The sequence below is a fragment of the Vitis vinifera genome, chromosome 3 (assembly GCF_030704535.1).
Source record: "Vitis vinifera cultivar Pinot Noir 40024 chromosome 3, ASM3070453v1".
Classification (NCBI taxonomy): domain Eukaryota; kingdom Viridiplantae; phylum Streptophyta; class Magnoliopsida; order Vitales; family Vitaceae; genus Vitis; species Vitis vinifera.
This window is the reverse complement of record NC_081807.1, coordinates 438,136-456,313: the sequence shown is the minus strand read 5'-3', so window position 1 is coordinate 456,313 and position 18,178 is coordinate 438,136. Positions and strand designations below refer to the sequence as shown.

Sequence of the window (18,178 nt, the reverse complement as noted above, 5' to 3'; positions counted from 1 at the left end):
CATCATTGGCATACAACCCAGAGTAGCTAAAAAGCCTTGAACTCTTCTAATGGTAAAAAAGATCAGGATTGGGGGTACTAAGGGTGCACAAAATCATCTCACCCCAAAATAAAGACTATGAAAAAAGACAACATTTCAAACTTGCAGGTTGATCTAATTGACCAACCTGCACTTAAAAAGTAGAACACAACTACTCTTCTCCTCATGTGTCAAAAGATCAACAAAATATACAAAAAGCTTTCAGTAGCAACAAAGCAATAGCTTATATAAAACCATCACCATGAAGTAATGGGGGCATTCGATAGTTCATGTAACCACTTAAAAATTGATGTAAAATTCTCGTAAAGATCTTCCTCAGTAAAAAATTAATCTCTATATCCAACAAATGGTGGAATAAAATTTCATTTATTTTAGAAGGATTTTAACTTCTTCAAATTTCTTTTTTCTTTCTGATAATACTACAATTCACCTTCATCCTCATTTCTTAATTTATATATATTTATAAATTTCAAAATTTTTATTTCTACATTTTTTTTCAAAGTAAAAAACAAATATCAGGTAATTAAATAGCAATGGAATAAAAAAGGAATAAAAAAGTTTAGTTGTTTTTGTTGTAAATGATACAATCACTATTATTTAAAAAAAAAAATTAATTCAAACGGATTGTGTTCATTATTTTTATATAGAAGGATAGGACGTTACATATACCCTATGTGGGGTTGATGAAAAGTATTTAAAACAAAGGAAAAAAATATTAAGAAATATTTTTAATTATATTTGGTTTACAAAAAATATAAATGAAAATTAATGTAATTAAAACTAATTAAAAACTTATAAATTTTTAAATTTATATTATTTAATATCTATACAAAATTGAAAAATAAATAAAAAATATAAAATAAATAAATAAATATAATTAAAACTGATTAAAAACTTATACATTTTTAAGTTTACATTATTTAATATTTACATAAAATTGAAAAATAAAGAAAATAAGTTTAAATAAATATATAAAAATAAAAGAAAAGTAGAACAGTGAAAAAGTTTAAAAAATAAAAAATAAATTTAAATTTAATTAATTCTTTGATATACTCTTTCATATTTTTTTTCCTACATAAAGATCAAATAATTTAAATATATATAAATCTTTAACTAATTTAATTAGATGATTATGAGAAAAAAAAAAAACCTTTTTTAACCATTTTTTTATTTTTCTTAATACTCTCTTAGAATTAAATATCGTACGATCATTTTATTTTAGTTTTCCCATATTTTCTTTCAAATTTTCCAATACCCAAACATAGATGCAACGGTAAAAAATAAAAAATAAAAAATTAAATTCAAAAGAGAGCCAAAATAATCATTTGAGATTAGTTAATTTATAGAAAGGCGAGAGATGGGTTGGAAATGAATTGGCAAGAAAGCAACCCACAAAATAATCACAGCAATTCCTTTACATACAAGTGTTGAAGGATAGCTGTTGTTGGGTGTGATTATTATGATGACATCCGGACCACCAGCCCAACTAACTCGATTGGACAACAAGAAAATCTTTTGCCAACCGAGAAAATGTCACATACTGGTTGATTGAGATGAACCTAACAATCATTATTTTTTTTGGGTTACCACCAACTGTTGTTGGTTGGCCATAATTTGACTAAGCATCTCATTTGAAAATTTTAAAACTTTCGGTAATGCCCGGCTGTCCTCTAAACTTTTTTCTTCCGGAAATCATATTCTTTCAATTCGAGTAAGGCATCAGAAGCCATGGCCCATGGTAGCGTTGGAAGTATGTAAGACCTGTTTGCCAGTGACTTTAATTACAATGTTTTTATTTGTGGTGTTTTTATTAGAAACGCTTTCAGAAAAATCATTATGGTTTGACAATAATTTTGATTAAGTGTTTTCAGCTTATTGTATTTTTAATCATTTACTAAAGTAACCAAACAAGCCTTTAGAAATTCGTATTTCTTTTAAATTTGATTTCAAAATTTATAGTGTGTTTGACAGTAATTTTATGAAACGTTTTTAGTTTTTTTAATATTTGAATGATAAAAATTTTCAAATATTAGAAATGTTAGGAATACTTCCTAAAATCATTATTAAACGAGCTCTAAAGTATATTTAATAGTAATTTTAAAAAGTATTTCTAGTATTTCTTACATTTGAAATTTTTTATCTATTAGAAATATTAAAAACACTTTTCAAAATCATTGTCAAACACACTTTTAGTCAAATGCCTATTTTTTATTTTTTTTAGGAAACACTTTTAAATTTATGAGCTTTTGAAACTCTCCCATAATCACTTTCCATACTTAAGTGATTCTCTAAAAATTACTTTAAGTGATCCTTAATTTTTTTTTAAAAAAAAATTTGTCGACTTTTAATTCATTTCAAAATCAGTTTCAAAAACAAAATTCGAAGTGTGATTGTTTTTAAAAACAAAATTATGTTTTGGGGCCCAAATACAATAAAATAGTTTTCTCCACTTATTATTGTTTAAGGTGTTATAAAACTTAAATATAAAAAAGAAAATTTGTTTTGAAAAATAAATTGTTCTTAAAATAAATTATCAAAAAATTATTTTAAATCGAAACTTAATCAAAGGCTTTTTGGAGTTAAAAAAACTGTTTTATATTTTAAAGAAAGAAAACTGCATTTGAAAACAGTTCTCTCAGTCTAAATTCAAAAAACACATTTTGAATTTAACTAAAATAGTCTATTCAGATAGTCTAGGGCTTCAATATGAATAAAGTCCAACATTGATCCACAAAATCAACAAGGGCATTCTGCTATTTGCCTGGATGCACAAAATTGAACTAGTAAAATGAGTTCATCAGAAGAGCTCACAGCAGCTAACAAAGCAGGAGTTTCTAGTGATGATAGTCCTCACCAATTTGAATAATGCTTAGAGTCCGTACGATCGTGTTTTTAAAAAGCACTTTCATCCTAAAAAGTGTTTTTAAAGCCCGTTTGATAATAATTTTAGGAAGAATTTTTAATATTTTTAATATTTTTAATACTTCAAAATTTTTATAATTGAAGTATTTTATAATCACTTTTAAATACACTAAAAAGTGTTTTTAACGTCGATTATAAGAAGTATTTTTACCATTTTTAATACTTGAATGATGAAAATTTTCAAATGTTACAAAGGTTAAAAACATTTCTTAAAATCACTACCAAACGTACTTTAAGATGTTTGATAAAATTTAAAAAACACTTTTAAAAGCTGAAGAATCACTAACAATAATTTTTAAAGAAATACTCGATAGGCGATTCCCCTAAAAACACTTCTAAACAAAAAAGTTTTCACTGAAAGCACTTCAAAGATAAACACTATCAAATGCACTCTAAGACTTACAAATCTGCAGTTACGGTTCCGATGATCAATGGTATTCTCACTGCATGGAAGCCGTCTCCCCACAACAGATGCCCAAATGAATATCTTCCTAGTAGTCTTTGCCGGGAACAAAAGAATACCTTGAACTTTAGCTTCTTTGTGGTGGAATTGAATGATAAAATCCATGGCTCCACTCTAACATTTGTGCCTGGAGGAGCTTCAACCTGGGCTATGTACACAGACTCTTCTGGACCAACATTTGTCACTGTTCTTGATACTGCTAAGCTCTTCTTCAGATTGGGAATGATGATGGAAGGAAGATTAAGGTTCAGGAGGAGGTTTCGGTTTCGGTTTTTGGGGCATGGGGACTTGGTGATTAAGTGGATAGCAGTGGTGTTGTAGCCCATGGAACACAGAAAATGGACATAGTCTTTCATTCCCATGTCATATATGAGACCAGGGTCCATGGCCTTGTTAGGATCTACATGACCACCTCCATAATCAAACGGGTCGGCTTGCTTGTATGGAGCTCCCTCAGCCACTACATTTAGACCATACTCATCCTTCACAGAGGCTATGTTAAGAGAGAGAGAGATGGGTCAATACAATCTACAGACAACAACCTAAATGAAAGTGATTTTTTTTTGTTTTTTTGTTTTCTACCTGTTGTGATAAGAGCAGACTTGATTGCAGCAGGACTCCAGGTGGGGTACATGGAATTGAGAAGAGCCACAATGCCGGAAACATGGGGACAAGCCATGGAGGTTCCTGACTCAATCATGAAGTTCTCAGGAGGTAATTCTTTTTGAGTCATATCAATTGTGGGGGAAGAAGCAGCAGGAGACCAGGCAGCCAATATACTCACCCCAGGAGCAGCAATATCAGGCTGGAAGACATATTCAAAAGGATTAATCAGAAGGGGGAAAAGAAAAAGAAACTAGTCTCTGAGAAAGAATTTCAGTACCTTCAACACAGAGGGAGAAAGAGAACTGGGTCCTCTGGAAGAGAAGTAAGCCACCTCTGGGGAACTCTGTAGTCCCACCTTTGTCTTTGTGGGACTAAACTTGACCATAGGCTTGCTGTTCCATAAAAACAATCCATTAGGAAATCTCCAAAACAACAAGATATGCCAACAAAGATACGGCCAAAGGCAGTGAGAAATAGCATTATTGATTAGGATACAGTGAAAGACATGATTCCACAGATAGCTGAATCCGCAAAGAAGGATTCATACCAAATTCCAAGTACTACAAACCTGTTTGTTAGTAAGAAAAACAGAGGGGGTGTGAAATCAGTGGCCATTCCATCACTTGGAAATACATAATAATATAGTATTTAGGAACAAGGAAGAGGCAAAAATGAGTATATGATCATTCACATGTGCTGAAGATTCCACAAAAAACAGTTCATTTCCTGGAAATTACCTGGTCGACACCATGTACGTCAGCAGAGATGTCCCTGTAACCAAGTCCACCTCGACACAGGGGATTCCCATAGATTGTGTAACATCCTTACTGGGAGACTTGGCAAAAATGAGTCCAACACCCCCAACTGTTTGTACAGTTCTTATTGCAGTGGCAGAGAACCTCTGAGACCGAGTTTGGAAACAGAGAACAACATTTCCTCTTGCTAAAGTAGCATTCAAGCTTCCTATGTCACAACCTCTGCTACAAACACACCATATTAAGAAAATGCATACCCCATTTTGGACTAGGGGTTCATGACAAAAGGCAAATGGAAATCTATATTACCTTGCGCTTTCTTCATCTGAATCTTGTGAGACAATGCTTTCTCCATACACAAAAGAGTAGAACTTATTCACATTCTTCCCTGTATACAAAGCCTGTCCCTGTATGAGAAAACAGGATTTATTTCCATGCCTATACAATCTCAAGTTGCAAAACATGTGGGAAACCAACTTGTAAACATCTAAAAAGTAGGGCAGTATAGAACAGAAATGGAGGACTGAAAATGAAGGCAGTAAGTACCACAAGAGTTTGGTTGTTCCCCAAGGTAATCACAGTTCGGAAAGCTCTATCAATGGTGCTGGCTGCAACTGATATGATCCATGGAGCCGTATTGATGACGGTTTGAGGGTAAGGGCCAGAGTTACCAGCAGAGCATACAACAGAAATCCCTTTAGCTACAGCATGGAAGGAACCAATGGCCAAAGAATCATCAAAATAAGCAGTAAGTGGCGGGGATGAGCCCAGGGACACTGAGAGAACATCCACCCCATCAAGAACAGCATCATCAAATGCAGCAAGAACATCCGCTGAGCTGCATCCACCAGTAGACCAGCAGACTTTGTAGACAGCTAACTGAGCTGATGGAGCCCCCCCTCTTGCCAATCCTCGAGCTAGTCCCCTAAAGTTTGCATTTTTTACTAGAGAACCCGCAGCGATTGAAGCAGTGTGAGTACCATGGCCTACTGCATCCCTAGGAGACAAGAATTCAACACCCCCACTTGTATCCAGCTTTCCAAAATCAGCCTCATATCCTTTGATATACCAACGCGCACCGATTATTTTCCTGCCCAAAATATGCTGCCATTAAGGGACAAGGTATGATGAAATGCACTGATATAACCAATAATGTATTGGTTTCTCTTTTTCTTTTCCCCTTTTGCTGGGTAATATGAGGAGAAACTCAAAATGACAGCAAAATTACTGATAATTTAGTGTTAATCCACTACAGAAACTGATTAATTGAGCTAAAAGAATGGATGATTTTAATAAGGAGACAGGAATAGAGAGAATTTTGATAATAGGCAAAGAGAAAACTCAACCTGTTGCAGTTGGAGCGGTTAAATTGTTCTCCTTCTTGACATGTCCCATGCCAGCGAGAGGGGATTTTACCCATGCCCTTATCTTTAAAGCTGTCAGACTCAGGCCATATCCCTACACCAAGAATCAAACACCGAAACAAGCTAAATCGCGGAAAAAACTGCAAGCATATGCAACATTTTCCTCACCAACCTGTATCTATGATGCCAATGATGGACCCAAAACCCGAAAGACTCTTTGAAAGGATTCCAGTCCCAGAATGAGGGTTTACATGGAGAAAATCCCAGCTTCTAGTTGTTTGTAGGCTGAGAATTCTGTTGGGAACCACGCGGACAACTCCAGGGAAGTCTGAAATAATTTTTGAGTAAGAAGGGATTAATAACAAACCCTTGGGACTTAAGCCTTTTTCACACTAGGAAAACAGAGTTCACAGTTCACCAACATTATAACACCTGCAATAACCTTGGCTTGAGACTCTGTTAAAACTGCAGCAAACCCTGAGAACCCGTGTTTGTAGTGGTATAAAATCGATTCCTTGGCAGCTTCTTCGCTATCAAATTGAAATTGGGAAATATTACTTTCTGTTTTATCAGTGCCCCATTTGAATACACACAAAATGAATCCCTTCTATTACATTATAGTCACTGAAAATGGGACTGGAAAATCAAGCTACAGTCTTCTAATTATTCTCAAATCTGACCCTTCCATCAGCTTAAAGTCTTTAATGCTAAGATTTTAGCACTGAAGCTCTTCAGTACAATATTTTCAGTTCTCTAATCTAGGTAACTGGTCAAATACATATTAGTTGAATTAATTTCAGGGTGTATAAACAAGTAAATAAATGCTGAGACAAACAGTTGTGAGATGAAACCTTCCAAGGAGATTTGAGAGAATTTGGTGGTGAGAGTCTTCAATGAGTTCTGGTTCATCATGGGGTCTTTCTCCCATATACACAATGTAAACCTACAAAAAACCCAGGGAAACCAGAAACCCATGAACCCGGATGTTCATTGTTAAAACCCCGTTTGGCTGCTGAGAAAATGCAGGAAAAAAATAACAGAATTGCAATCTCTCATCACATAAGCACCTTAAAATACAACTCAAAGTTTTCTTTTCTTTTTCTTAGAAACACAGACAGGGAACAACAAGAGAAAGAGAGCTTACATTGGTTGAAAGCCGAGAAAGAACAAAGCAAGACTCTTGAAGAAGAAGAAGAAGAAGAAGAAGAAGAAGAATGAAAGAAACACATGGAAAAGCCATGGGACTCTGGAGAATGAAAAATGAAGAAAACAGAGTGACTTATACTTGATGAATGATGACATGAGAGAGAGAGAGGGGGGGGGGGAGAGATGGGGGACCAGAGAGAACAGTGGAGGAGCTGCTTTAGGAGCAGTGAGCGCAGTGACGCTAATGGTGGATTGGTGCGCCATAGTCTCCTACATTTTGGCTGTGTCTGTGTGGTGGAGTGGTTGGCACGTGAGATCACGCGGTGAAGGAGAGGGGCCCTGTGGTCCAGATGTCAGGTTCCGATTGGTTTATTTTTTATATTTAGATTTTAATTCTGAAACGGTTGACTGGAATTTCCCAAAATGGGTCATCGCTCGCCAGATGTCGAGGCCACTTCCTTTAATGCTGACACTTTAAAACACAATCTAGCACGATGCAATCACGTGGCTAGAATTTTAAGAAATAAAAATAAAAATAAATTTTCTCTATTGACTGGAATTAAAATAAATTTGAAATGTCGCAATTATTTATAATAAAAAAAAATAGTGAGGTGTAAATGGATAAAAACCCAAATCAAATAACATTTTTAGAAAAGAATTATTGGAATCTTTTTTTTTTGAAGTATAATATGAAAATAATAAAATAATTTACATAAATCAACATATTTTAGTTGTTAATGAAACAATATATATATATGGATTTAATTCTTAAACTTTGTTTGAATCAAGTTTTAAGAAATTAAAAACTATTTTTAAAAAGGGTTAATTTTTTCAAATAGTTTAAAATTAAAAAAATATTATTTATTATAAAATTTTAATTTTGACTTACATAAAAAATTATATTTAATAAAAAATTTATAATATTAATATTATTCTTTAAAAATCATCACTTTTAACTTCAGTCTCAATTTCAACTCGAACTTTTAGTTGCACCTGCAAGCAGAATATTATATCAAATGAAATCTTATTTATTATATAGAAAATATTACAATAAACCGAGTATTATATAAGAATCGATATCTACTCTACACAAAAAATACAAATATCAATCACAATAGTAAAAATGAAAAATTAACAATCATTCCTTAATTTCCTCAGTTCCACCAAGAAATTATCATTAAGATAGCTAAAATCTATTGGGTGAATGACTTTGTAGGAGCAACTTCTCTATTGAGAGAGGATTGTAATTGAGGGTGAATATCAAAGAAATGATAACAAGTCATAAAAAGGAATGATGTAAACGTAGAAGGAGAGAGTCAGAAGTGCACCATTGAAGCTTACTAATTAATGAACACTACGACCAAATATCAACTGCAATGTAAAAAGGCAATCCCAATATCATCCAATTCAATTACGGCAATCATACCTATACTCTTTTATGGCCTTTGTCCTTCCCCACTCATTAGATTTACCACTTGCTTTCACTTCAAAAAAGGAGGAAAAAAAAAAAGTTGGGATATCACTAGAAATACTTGACAATGACTCTACTTTGGATGCGTTGGACTAAGGTGTTATTTGTTTTTTGGTTGAAAAAAAAAAAAAAAACTAAGGTGGTGTTTATTTTTTTTTTATTTTTTTCTAAAATTAATTTATTTTTAAAATTTAAATTGTTTATTTTTATAGACTTTTTACTAAATATAAAAAACAAAAATATATAATTTTTTTTAAATAAAAAAAATAACATATTGATTTTTTTTTACTTTTTAATACTTAATAGAAATAAAATATTACAAAGACAAATAACCTAATATTTAACACTATTAAACATTAATGTTTTATTTAGAATTAAGTAAAAAAACAAACATCACATAAATATTTTGTTTTTTTTATCCACTTATTGGTAATAAGTTCATTTTACTTATATTGAATGATGTCAATAGATTATTTTTAGAAGAATATAATAAATCAAATTTTTTGACTTTTTATATTCAGTTAAAAAACAAACACCACTTAATTATCTTCTTCATTCCACTTTTTTTTCTTTTCTTGGGTCAATGGTTTGAAATGGGTTGATATTATCGTATTGTAGTGGGGTGAGTTGAGTTTATTTGTTGTTGTTCATGAATCTTGTAGAAAGCATGATTTTATTCTTATTTTATTGTAAAGGCGTTTGGATCGAGTAGACTTGTTTTTGATAGTGGAAAAGAGAAGCACACCGACTCAAACATTATTAAGAAATAAATGAGGGAATAGAAGCAGCCACCATTGTAGGATACGACCATTTTGATAATTTTAATTCAATTCCATCAATCATGAATACCTCCCACTAAGGTACATGCAAGTACAGTGAATTTCACTACATCTTATATTTGAAAGACACATATGATACGCATATAAGACATGTATGAGATAGAATCATCTTATCTTAATCCCATAATGTCGACCATAAATTATAGTTATTATGATATATCCCACTAAACTAGTGAATTATATATAGATAAATGATATGTCAATGTATAATGGAGATCCCAACTTTGTACAAGCTAAGGAGAGCTCTATAGATTTTGCATCCATTACACAAATAAAACGATATCAAATATACCTTTGCACAAAATATACGCGTGCATAAAATGTATTGCGCAACCTCATATTATATAAGTTTTAATATGCTATTAGTCTTATTCAAGAAGAAACACTTTTTCACTCCTTTAGGTTATGTTTGGTTCTGTAAAGTATCAAGAAAACAAATAAAAATATTAAAAAAATAATTATCACATGTTTGATTTCATTATAAAAAAAAAATATGAAAGAAATTAAATATAATTCAAACTAGTTAAAATTTTATGCATTTTAAAAATTATTTAACCAATATAACGAAGGAAAATAAGTTGAATAAGTTTAAATTACTTTTTTTTTTCATTTTTCCTTTTTGGTTTTTTTTTTCTCTCATAATTTCCCTTATATTTTTCGAGAACCAAACATAGTCTTATAACTTACTTGCTTTGAGTTTTGTGCGTGTTATTAAAGAATTAAATAAGTTCTTTAAGCTTTGGCTGAGAATGTTTTTAAAAATAGTTATCTAACATTTTCTAAAACAAAAATTTGTTTGAAGTATTGGAATATTCTCAACTTGTTTCTATATTTCCATTTTAAAAACAAAAACTTTTATATAAGGTGTTTTATTTTCAATTATTTTTAAAAAACTGAATTTAAAAAAAAATTAAAATAATTAAATCGTATTTGCATAGAAGCAAAAAAATTCATTCTTGGCAATAGACTTACTAAAGAATGAATTAAGTAATACGTGGGGCATGCTTTGGAATTACGAAAAATAATATTCTTGCAATCATTTTTCATAATTGTAATGCTAAATTAATGTGACTGAAAATTATTATCAAATTTTAGGAAATTATTTAAGATACAATTGCACTTTTACTTTTTTATTTTTACCTTTTAAAATTAAAATTATAAATCATATTTAATAACCTATTTTTACCTTTAAATTTCAAAAGTAAAAAAATTTGTAAAAAATGTATCAATAATTTTTTAGTACTAAACTTTTTTATATATATTTTAAAATGAAAAATTATTACCCTTCTTGTGTGGTTATCAAACATTTTGATTTTTAAATAAATAAAAGGTATAAATAGTTGTAAAAATTAAGATCTTATTGAAAAATATTTATACTTTTTATTATTAAAAAAATAATAATAAAAAAGAAGTGCTATGAGGGCTACAACCAAATTTAGTATTTATTAAATAATTTAAAATATGGAATATAAAAAACATATAAATTCAAAATCAAACCATTGAATGTCCGCCCAAATATTTAAATCATCGTCCTTCAGGAGCCGTCCATTTCTTTAGTTTATTGGTAGCATAAAATTCCTCATGGCCGTTATATTTTCAAGAACAGGTGGCGGCAAGAGGCACAAAGCTACGACTTTCAACTTAAAAAATGTCAGTTTTTTTCTATGAAAAACAAAAAGTTTTGTCTTATTTGGTTTTAAAAAAAATTAAGAAAATAATAATTTTCTTATAATTTGTCTTATTAAAAGGAATAAAAAACAGTTTAAATTGATTAAAAATTTATATATATGTCCAAATTATTTTTATATAGATAAAAAATAAAATAAAATAAAAGAAACATTATTAACTTTAAATATTATTATCTTTTTTTTGGTTTGTATTTTTACATCCCATTTTAAATTTTTCAAAAACCAAACATAGAATTAAAATTTATTTGAAAAACTTATTTTGATTTAGGACTTCCATTAAATCATTATTTTTTCTTTTGTGGTCATCAAAATTTGTGAAGAAAAACATTGGATTGACAATTTAATTTTTAGAACTGGTCTCACTATAAATAAATAAAATTAAAATTATTCAAACAATTTAATATATATTAAATTGTAGGAACCGGAAGGATCGTGAACCGCAGCGAATCGATCCTCTGGCCTCATCACTGCCGACCAGGCTCAAACGTCTCTCCCAAAGTCTCTCCCCTCGATACATTTCAAAACTCTCTCTCTCTCCCCATCTCCGTTTCTCTCAAACCCTAAATCCATCCATTTTCTTCCTCCGAAGCCTTAAATCGATAGGTTCCTGGTTGTGAATGGAGGCTATCAGAAAGCAAGCCTCCAAGTTCAGAGAACAGGTCGCCAAGCAACAACAGGTACTTCTCTCTCTATATATGTGTATGTGATGAAACAGTAATGGCTTGATTTTGGAAAAATATTTTCCGGATCTATATATATTTTAATGTCGATACGTTAGATCTGTGCTAAACGTCCGGAATTTGGTTCAATTTTTGGTGTTTATGGGTTCGATGTATGGGTTTAGGGCAATCTGATTAAATAGAACATTGGGCGTCAGTGGCTTCGGTTTTGTTGATTTGGATGATGTGATGATCCTTTGTGTTTCTTTTGGGTTGGAACGGGTTGAATTTTAGGTCATTGACTCTGAATTTATTTGGTGAGAATGCGAAATTGGGATGGAAGCGAGTTGATGGATATCGTGGATCTGCCACATCGGTGAGATTGTGGAGTGTTAAAAAATGGGGATTTGATGTACTAATGGAGCCTATTCTAGAATTGGATTCGGTTTTGTTTTAATCAGCAATATGAAGGGTTGTTTATGAGCTGTGTTTAGGAATTGAGATGGGCGTTTAAATGTTGAAAAATAAGGAAAGTTGAAAGAAAAGGATCGATGGTGTATTAAAATGCGGAAGTGACAAAGCCAATGCTGGCATTGGTTTGTTTCAAGGTTGAGGTATCTGCTTGTGTGGCAGACTGCTTTATGTTTTTCATATTTGATCATAATGTAAATGCCAAATAATCTGAAGTTGGTCTTCATCATCAATAATGTATTGATATCTTGTAATTGATGCCTGCATCCAATTCTCCTATATGGATAATTAAGCTTACATGCAGTCTATCAGATCCAGATTTGATTGGTCAATGTGCTGATAAATCAACCTGTCAATCTGGTTTTGCTCAGGGTGCTAAACAGGTGAACTTGAAAGTAAGTCTGTGATGATGAGTAGGAGAATTGAGCCTTAGAAATGTACCATTTTGAGTAGCTCCAATAAAGTGCTAATTTCAAAATTTGGTTAAATGTTGAAAATTTTTATTATTCAACTACTTTGGAACCCAATGTGTCAATTGAGAGAACCTGCTGACCAGCTGCCCTGTGATGCAGCCATCAATACAGGTCGGTGGCATGTCCAAGTCCAATAATTATGCCTGTGTAAGGATTTTTTTATTTTATTTTTTTTACTTTGATTTGTGTATCTTAACTAAAATTCCATTTAAAATAATGTTCAAATGCATAAGAAAGTTAGCCTTTGAGAACTGATTCAAGTGATAAAGGATTGGAGTGGGGATGTTGGAGGCTTCAGGTTTGAGTCCCAATAAGAATATAAAAAAAATGACCTATAAAAAATGTATATAAAAAGAAGTTAATACTTGATGCCAATAACATGTGGTAGAAAGGTTGTCTCCCAGAGCCCTTTGTCCGGAAGGCTTATGGGATTTGGTAACCACAATGTTGAGGGCATTTTCTAAATGAGAGAGGGTAAAAGATCCATGGAACTATGATGGATGATCCTTAAAATTATTAATGTTAGTAGAGACTTGAGATGTATATTTTGCTTTTCTTTCTTTCTTTTTTGTGGGGGGGCTCAACACCCACTGCTCCCTCCCACCAATTTGTGGAATGCGGTTCTAGGTTTTACTTTTTCTTCACTTCCTTTTTAAACTGTGCAACTTCTTTTGCTTTCCTTGGGAGTAGTTTAGACATGCTTTTCCCTTTTTATCAGTTTTCTGTAAATATTGGAAGGATTTCTCTCTCTCTCTCTCTCTTTTTTTTACTTCTTAATTCAGTGCAATTAATTAGTTGGCTTTTTAAAATGCATGAATTCATTTCACTTCTGTTGTGGTCTCCATACTTTATGTGCTGATTTTTAATAATTTTCTTGAGATGTTGTGTTAATTTCATTGAATATTACACAGGCTGTCCTCAAACAGTTTGGTGGTGGGGGATACGGGGGTTCAGATAATGTAATTACTGATGAGGCAGAGCTTCAGCAGCATCAGAAACTTGAAAAGCTTTACATATCAACACGTGCTGGAAAGGTTGCTTAATCCTCCTGTGGTTCATTTGTGACTCAATTTGTTTATTTCCTCAACTTATAAATTTCTATATCATTTTTCAGCATTTTCAAAGGGATATTGTTCGTGGTGTAGAAGGTTTTATCGTTACTGGGTCCAAACAAGTTGAAATAGGTGTGTTGGTGAAACTTTTGATTTTGTTTTTTACTATTATAATTCAAATGAATGCAAAGGACTTGACTTTGTTTTGTTGTGTACTGTCAACTTGTTTTTCAGGAACAAAATTGTCAGAAGATTGCAGGAAATATGGTGTTGAAAATACTTGTACCAGTGGTAATACGTTATCGAAAGCTGCATTGAATTATGGACGAGCTCGTGCCCAAATTGAGAAAGAACGTGGAAATCTATTGAAAGCTCTTGGTACACAGGTTTGGCCAATTTCTTTGTTTTCCAAAATGTAAAATTCTTGGGTGCTTCAATGTGAAATCTATTGAAAGCTCCATTTGAACTCCCAATTTCTGATCCACTTCTCCCCTCAAAGAATGGTTCTTTACTAGCATAACTTATCGAGAGAAGACAAATGTCTGGGAATGGTTGAACTACTAGTATATCTTATTGATTGAGACAAGGGTGCACTATTTTTTATCTTGCTTCTTCGATTTACATTGATTAGACCCACAGTTTGCCTTAAATGCTATGATTCCCAATTCTAATGGCAACTAGATATTTTCAATTGTACTTGCATGCCTGCTGCCTTTTCTAGATTAATTACATGGTGCTCACCATTGATTTCCCAGAGAAATATAGAGCAAAAAAGTGGAAATGGATCCAAAGTTTTACTGGGACCTTATTTTTGTTTCTTGCATGGTTACTTCAAGTCTTCCAGCTGCTTTTTGGGCTATCAGTTAGTATTTAGTATAACTAGAATGAGTTCATTTAATTAAATAGTTACAATAATGGTTCCGAGCATAATTAGATATACCCAAACATTGCTGCGCTGCAGCCAAGAATTTCTGCTCTGGTAAGAGCATAATAATAATAAAAAAGGATTCATTATAATGTGAAGATTGCATTATTGGTAGAACAGAGGTTACAACAGTGAATCAAGTTAACTCAAAAACTATGTTGAGCCATGGAACTCGTTGAATGCATCTTTTTTCTTTTAATGCTGGATTATCTTATCATTGAAGCTTTTGATTTCTGCTATCCTTCTTAATGCATTGGGTCTGGCCTAATAGATTCTGCTCTATTGAGCGTGCCACTTTTTCATTTTCAATTATTGCTCCTCTCCTATTTGCTATCACAGGCGTTGTAATCATGTGCTCGATGTGGTGCTGAATGCCTTGATTTCTAGGTTGCAGAGCCATTAAGAGCGATGGTAATGGGAGCTCCATTGGAGGATGCTCGACATCTTGCTCAACGCTATGAAAGAATGCGACAAGAAGCTGAAGCTCAGGTATTCTTAAACAATTTTATTTAGTTTTTCAAATGTATGCACTTTTCTCCTAGGGTTTGAGTCATATTTGATATTTTCTTTTATTGCTGAGTTTTTGTTTCAATTTTATAGCTTCATCCCTACTTTGTCTTCTAGTGGGGAGTTGTCAATTGTTTCCTAGTTTAGCTCAACTGTATAATCTAGATTTGCTGGAACATATTATGGATCTATTCACCTAGGGGGAATTCCAAGATATATATGAAGCTTACTTTACCTGTTGACTTTTCCGCCCACAAACTTGTCATTGCATTTTGTCTTAAACCTAGACAGGCCATCGAAGTTTCCAAACGCCAAGCAAAAATGAGGGAAGCAACAGGCAATGCTGATAATACTTTGAAACTGGAAGCTGCAGAAGCAAAGTTGCATGACCTGAAATCAAACATGGCAATATTGGGGAAGGAAGCTGCTGCTGCAATGGCTGCTGTTGAAGCTCAACAACAGAGGCTGACACTCCAGCGACTTATTGCCACAGTAATGCAATTCCCCCCTGATCTAACATAGTTCCTATATAATGCAATTTCTGATCATATTAGGAATCATGATTCATAAATTTATGGTTTTGTCATTTTGCTTCTGTTTTGAAGGTTGAATCCGAACGCGCTTATCACCAAAGAGTCCTTCAAATACTTGAGCTACTTGAAACTGAGGTATGGAATGATGTCACCAAGTTCTTTTACCTTAGTATTTTTGCCAGTGGATCTATGATTTATCTTGTTCAATGCTTTATGCTTTAGCTTATGATTATATTCCATCTCTATTGTGATTGATAGATGATTTCAGAGCGACAACGAATTGAAGCACCTCCTAGCCCTCCTGTGGAAAACAATACGCCCCCACCTCCATCGTATGAAGAAGTTAACGGAGTATTTGCTTCTCAAACACACAACGGATCCAGTGACAGCATTAGTTACTTCTTAGGAGAGGTTAGTAATTCGGTGTGTTCGGGTGTGCGTGCATGTGTGCAGTTGATTTTTGGATTTCTAGCTGAAAGTTTTCAATCTTTATGATGTACCTTTTATGGCTGTTTGTCCGCACTTTGTTATTCTCTGTTGTTGTTGCAGGTTATGCATTCGTATCAAGCTGAATCTGATGTGGAGTTGAATTTGTCAATTGGTGACTTTGTTGTTGTCCGAAAGGTTTACTCTATGCTTGAATTCAATATCTCTGTAGTATCAAATTCCATTGATAATTGCTTTTATGTGTAGTTCTAGCATCTACCAGTACCCATCACATGTTGATAGGGATACTACTCACCAAAGCCTTATGCCAATTACATTTTTATCAAGGTGAAAACTTATCAAAATCCTATCAAGAAAGTGAAACATAGAGACATACAGACAATATTCCTTGGTCATTTTTTTTCTTATTCTGGTCCTGTGAGCTGATGCACATAGATGATCAATTCCCTCCTCCCCAATCTCCAACTTGCCCTATATACTTGCCAACTGCTGAGCAGACAGAACTAAAAGATGTGCACATCAATTGATTATGCTGAATCATCATAATTAGATGAAGCTTCTAGTAGTGGCCCATCTGTTTCCATATGCTCTGTTTACATTAACTATTCATTATGACCATTCTCCTCATGAATCATAATCTGGTTATTTGCATGTTATGTGTGTTGAAAGATCAGAGTGTAGATACATGACTTTATCCTTTGAAAACATGACATAATTATCTGATTATAGAAAAAGAAAGAACCCCATACCATTAACAAGATAACCTTAATAACCCTTTATCTCATTTCAACTCAAATAACTGCATGTTCCATCGCTTTCACCTCTCAATTTTGCTTCAACAACCCCCATTCTGATGCAACTCAGAACCGCATTAGAAATGAAAGAAAAAGAGTCTTATGAAATAGAATTTTGGTACCAAACCCGAAACTTGCCTTTGTCTCATATGGGAGTGCCATTTCTTGGTTATAAACTATTAATTCACTCACTATTATCTTATCAAAAAAAAAATAACCTACTACATTCCTAAGTTGTGCTAAATTGTTTCTGTTTCATGAACTCTTCTAAGTCCAGCATCCTAGGTCTGAGCTTTTCTTATGAACTTGTCATATAAAGCTATCTCTGGACTCGATGATCCGATATCCTGTCCTTGACGTTCCTTAATTTGTGACAGTATTGGTTTAGCCACCATTACACCAATCTATTAACATTCTATGCAATCGCAGTTGATTTAAGCTTGTAGCTTTATTTCTTCTTCACTGTTCAGCTGAAACCAATGGGCACACGGTTGTTTGTCTTTTTTATTTATTTGGACCATGTTGTAATAGCGTTTCATACTTTATATTTTTGGTAGGTGTCTAATAATGGATGGGCTGAAGGTGAATGCAAAGGAAAGGCAGGTTGGTTCCCATTTGGATATGTTGAAAAGCGGGAACGGGTTCTTGCAAGCAAGATGGCTGAAGTGTTCTAAATCCTCTGCTTGGGGTCGGCTTTTGAGAAGAAGAGGCTTTTTGCATGTGTGTATTTTTTGCGCTGCAAAGAGGTAGGGCATGGATTTGTTCTCACAATTAGAGAGAAAGAATGCATAACCCTTACCTGCTTTCAATGTGATATAGATACCAAAATTTCCTTCTGTATTCTTATTGATTTATACCTGTGTGTCCCTTTTTTTTTTTGCAAGGACTTGATAACGTCCTTTTATCTTCATTTTTTTATATTTGCTGTTATATTATGAGTAAAGGAAAACCTATCACTCGATATTCTGCTTTCTTCTCCTGTTACAGTTTGCAACACTTTCAGCTAATTCCTATTTATTAGTTG

The 18,178-nt window shown here is 32.9% G+C and overlaps 2 protein-coding genes across 5 annotated transcripts; one reads left to right on the top strand and one right to left on the bottom strand.

The window, feature by feature from the left end:
• Positions 1-2,697: 2,697 nt before the first annotated feature.
• On the bottom strand, positions 2,698-7,568 carry LOC100260528 (subtilisin-like protease SBT3.6). Of its 2 annotated transcripts, XM_010649370.3 has the most exons (11): positions 7,294-7,568; positions 7,001-7,092; positions 6,582-6,679; positions 6,322-6,477; positions 6,132-6,243; positions 5,332-5,875; positions 5,095-5,192; positions 4,768-5,007; positions 4,308-4,422; positions 4,007-4,229; positions 2,698-3,917 (listed from the first exon to the last, which is right to left on the bottom strand). In XM_010649370.3, the coding sequence occupies exons 1-11, from the start codon at positions 7,387-7,389 to the stop codon at positions 3,361-3,363; spliced, it is 2,331 nt and encodes a 776-aa protein (XP_010647672.1). In that variant the 5' UTR covers positions 7,390-7,568; the 3' UTR covers positions 2,698-3,360. The 2 variants fall into 2 exon arrangements, with proteins under 2 accessions (XP_010647672.1, XP_019073881.1); XM_019218336.2 differs by lacking the exon at positions 6,582-6,679 and having other exon boundaries at positions 7,294-7,562.
• Positions 7,569-11,650: 4,082 nt separating this feature from the next.
• On the top strand, positions 11,651-18,115 carry LOC100260580 (SH3 domain-containing protein 2). Of its 3 annotated transcripts, none has more exons than XM_010649373.3 (11): positions 11,715-11,970; positions 12,996-13,043; positions 13,808-13,930; positions 14,011-14,080; positions 14,183-14,334; positions 15,261-15,362; positions 15,672-15,872; positions 15,986-16,048; positions 16,172-16,324; positions 16,463-16,537; positions 17,712-18,115. In XM_010649373.3, exons 1-11 carry the CDS (start codon positions 11,911-11,913, stop codon positions 17,826-17,828), a joined length of 1,164 nt encoding a protein of 387 aa, XP_010647675.1. In that variant the 5' UTR covers positions 11,715-11,910; the 3' UTR covers positions 17,829-18,115. The 3 variants fall into 3 exon arrangements, with proteins under 3 accessions (XP_002266234.1, XP_010647675.1, XP_010647674.1); XM_010649372.3 differs by lacking the exon at positions 11,715-11,970 and adding an exon at positions 12,666-12,818; XM_002266198.4 differs by lacking the exon at positions 12,996-13,043 and having other exon boundaries at positions 11,651-11,970.
• Positions 18,116-18,178: the final 63 nt, after the last annotated feature.

Coding starts and splice junctions, on each gene's coding strand:
- LOC100260528 (XM_019218336.2), bottom strand. CDS start 7,559: ATGGCGCACCAATCCACCATTAGCGTCACTGCGCTCACTGCTCCTAAA. Junction 5,193..5,331: donor GGAACAACCAAACTCTTGTG/GTACTTACTGCC, acceptor TTTCTCATACAG/GGACAGGCTTTGTATACAGG. Junction 3,918..4,006: donor GTCTGCTCTTATCACAACAG/GTAGAAAACAAA, acceptor CTCTTAACATAG/CCTCTGTGAAGGATGAGTAT.
- LOC100260580 (XM_010649372.3), top strand. CDS start 12,681: ATGCCTGCATCCAATTCTCCTATATGGATAATTAAGCTTACATGCAGT. Junction 13,044..13,807: donor AGTCCAATAATTATGCCTGT/GTAAGGATTTTT, acceptor AATATTACACAG/GCTGTCCTCAAACAGTTTGG. Junction 16,325..16,462: donor TTAGTTACTTCTTAGGAGAG/GTTAGTAATTCG, acceptor TTGTTGTTGCAG/GTTATGCATTCGTATCAAGC.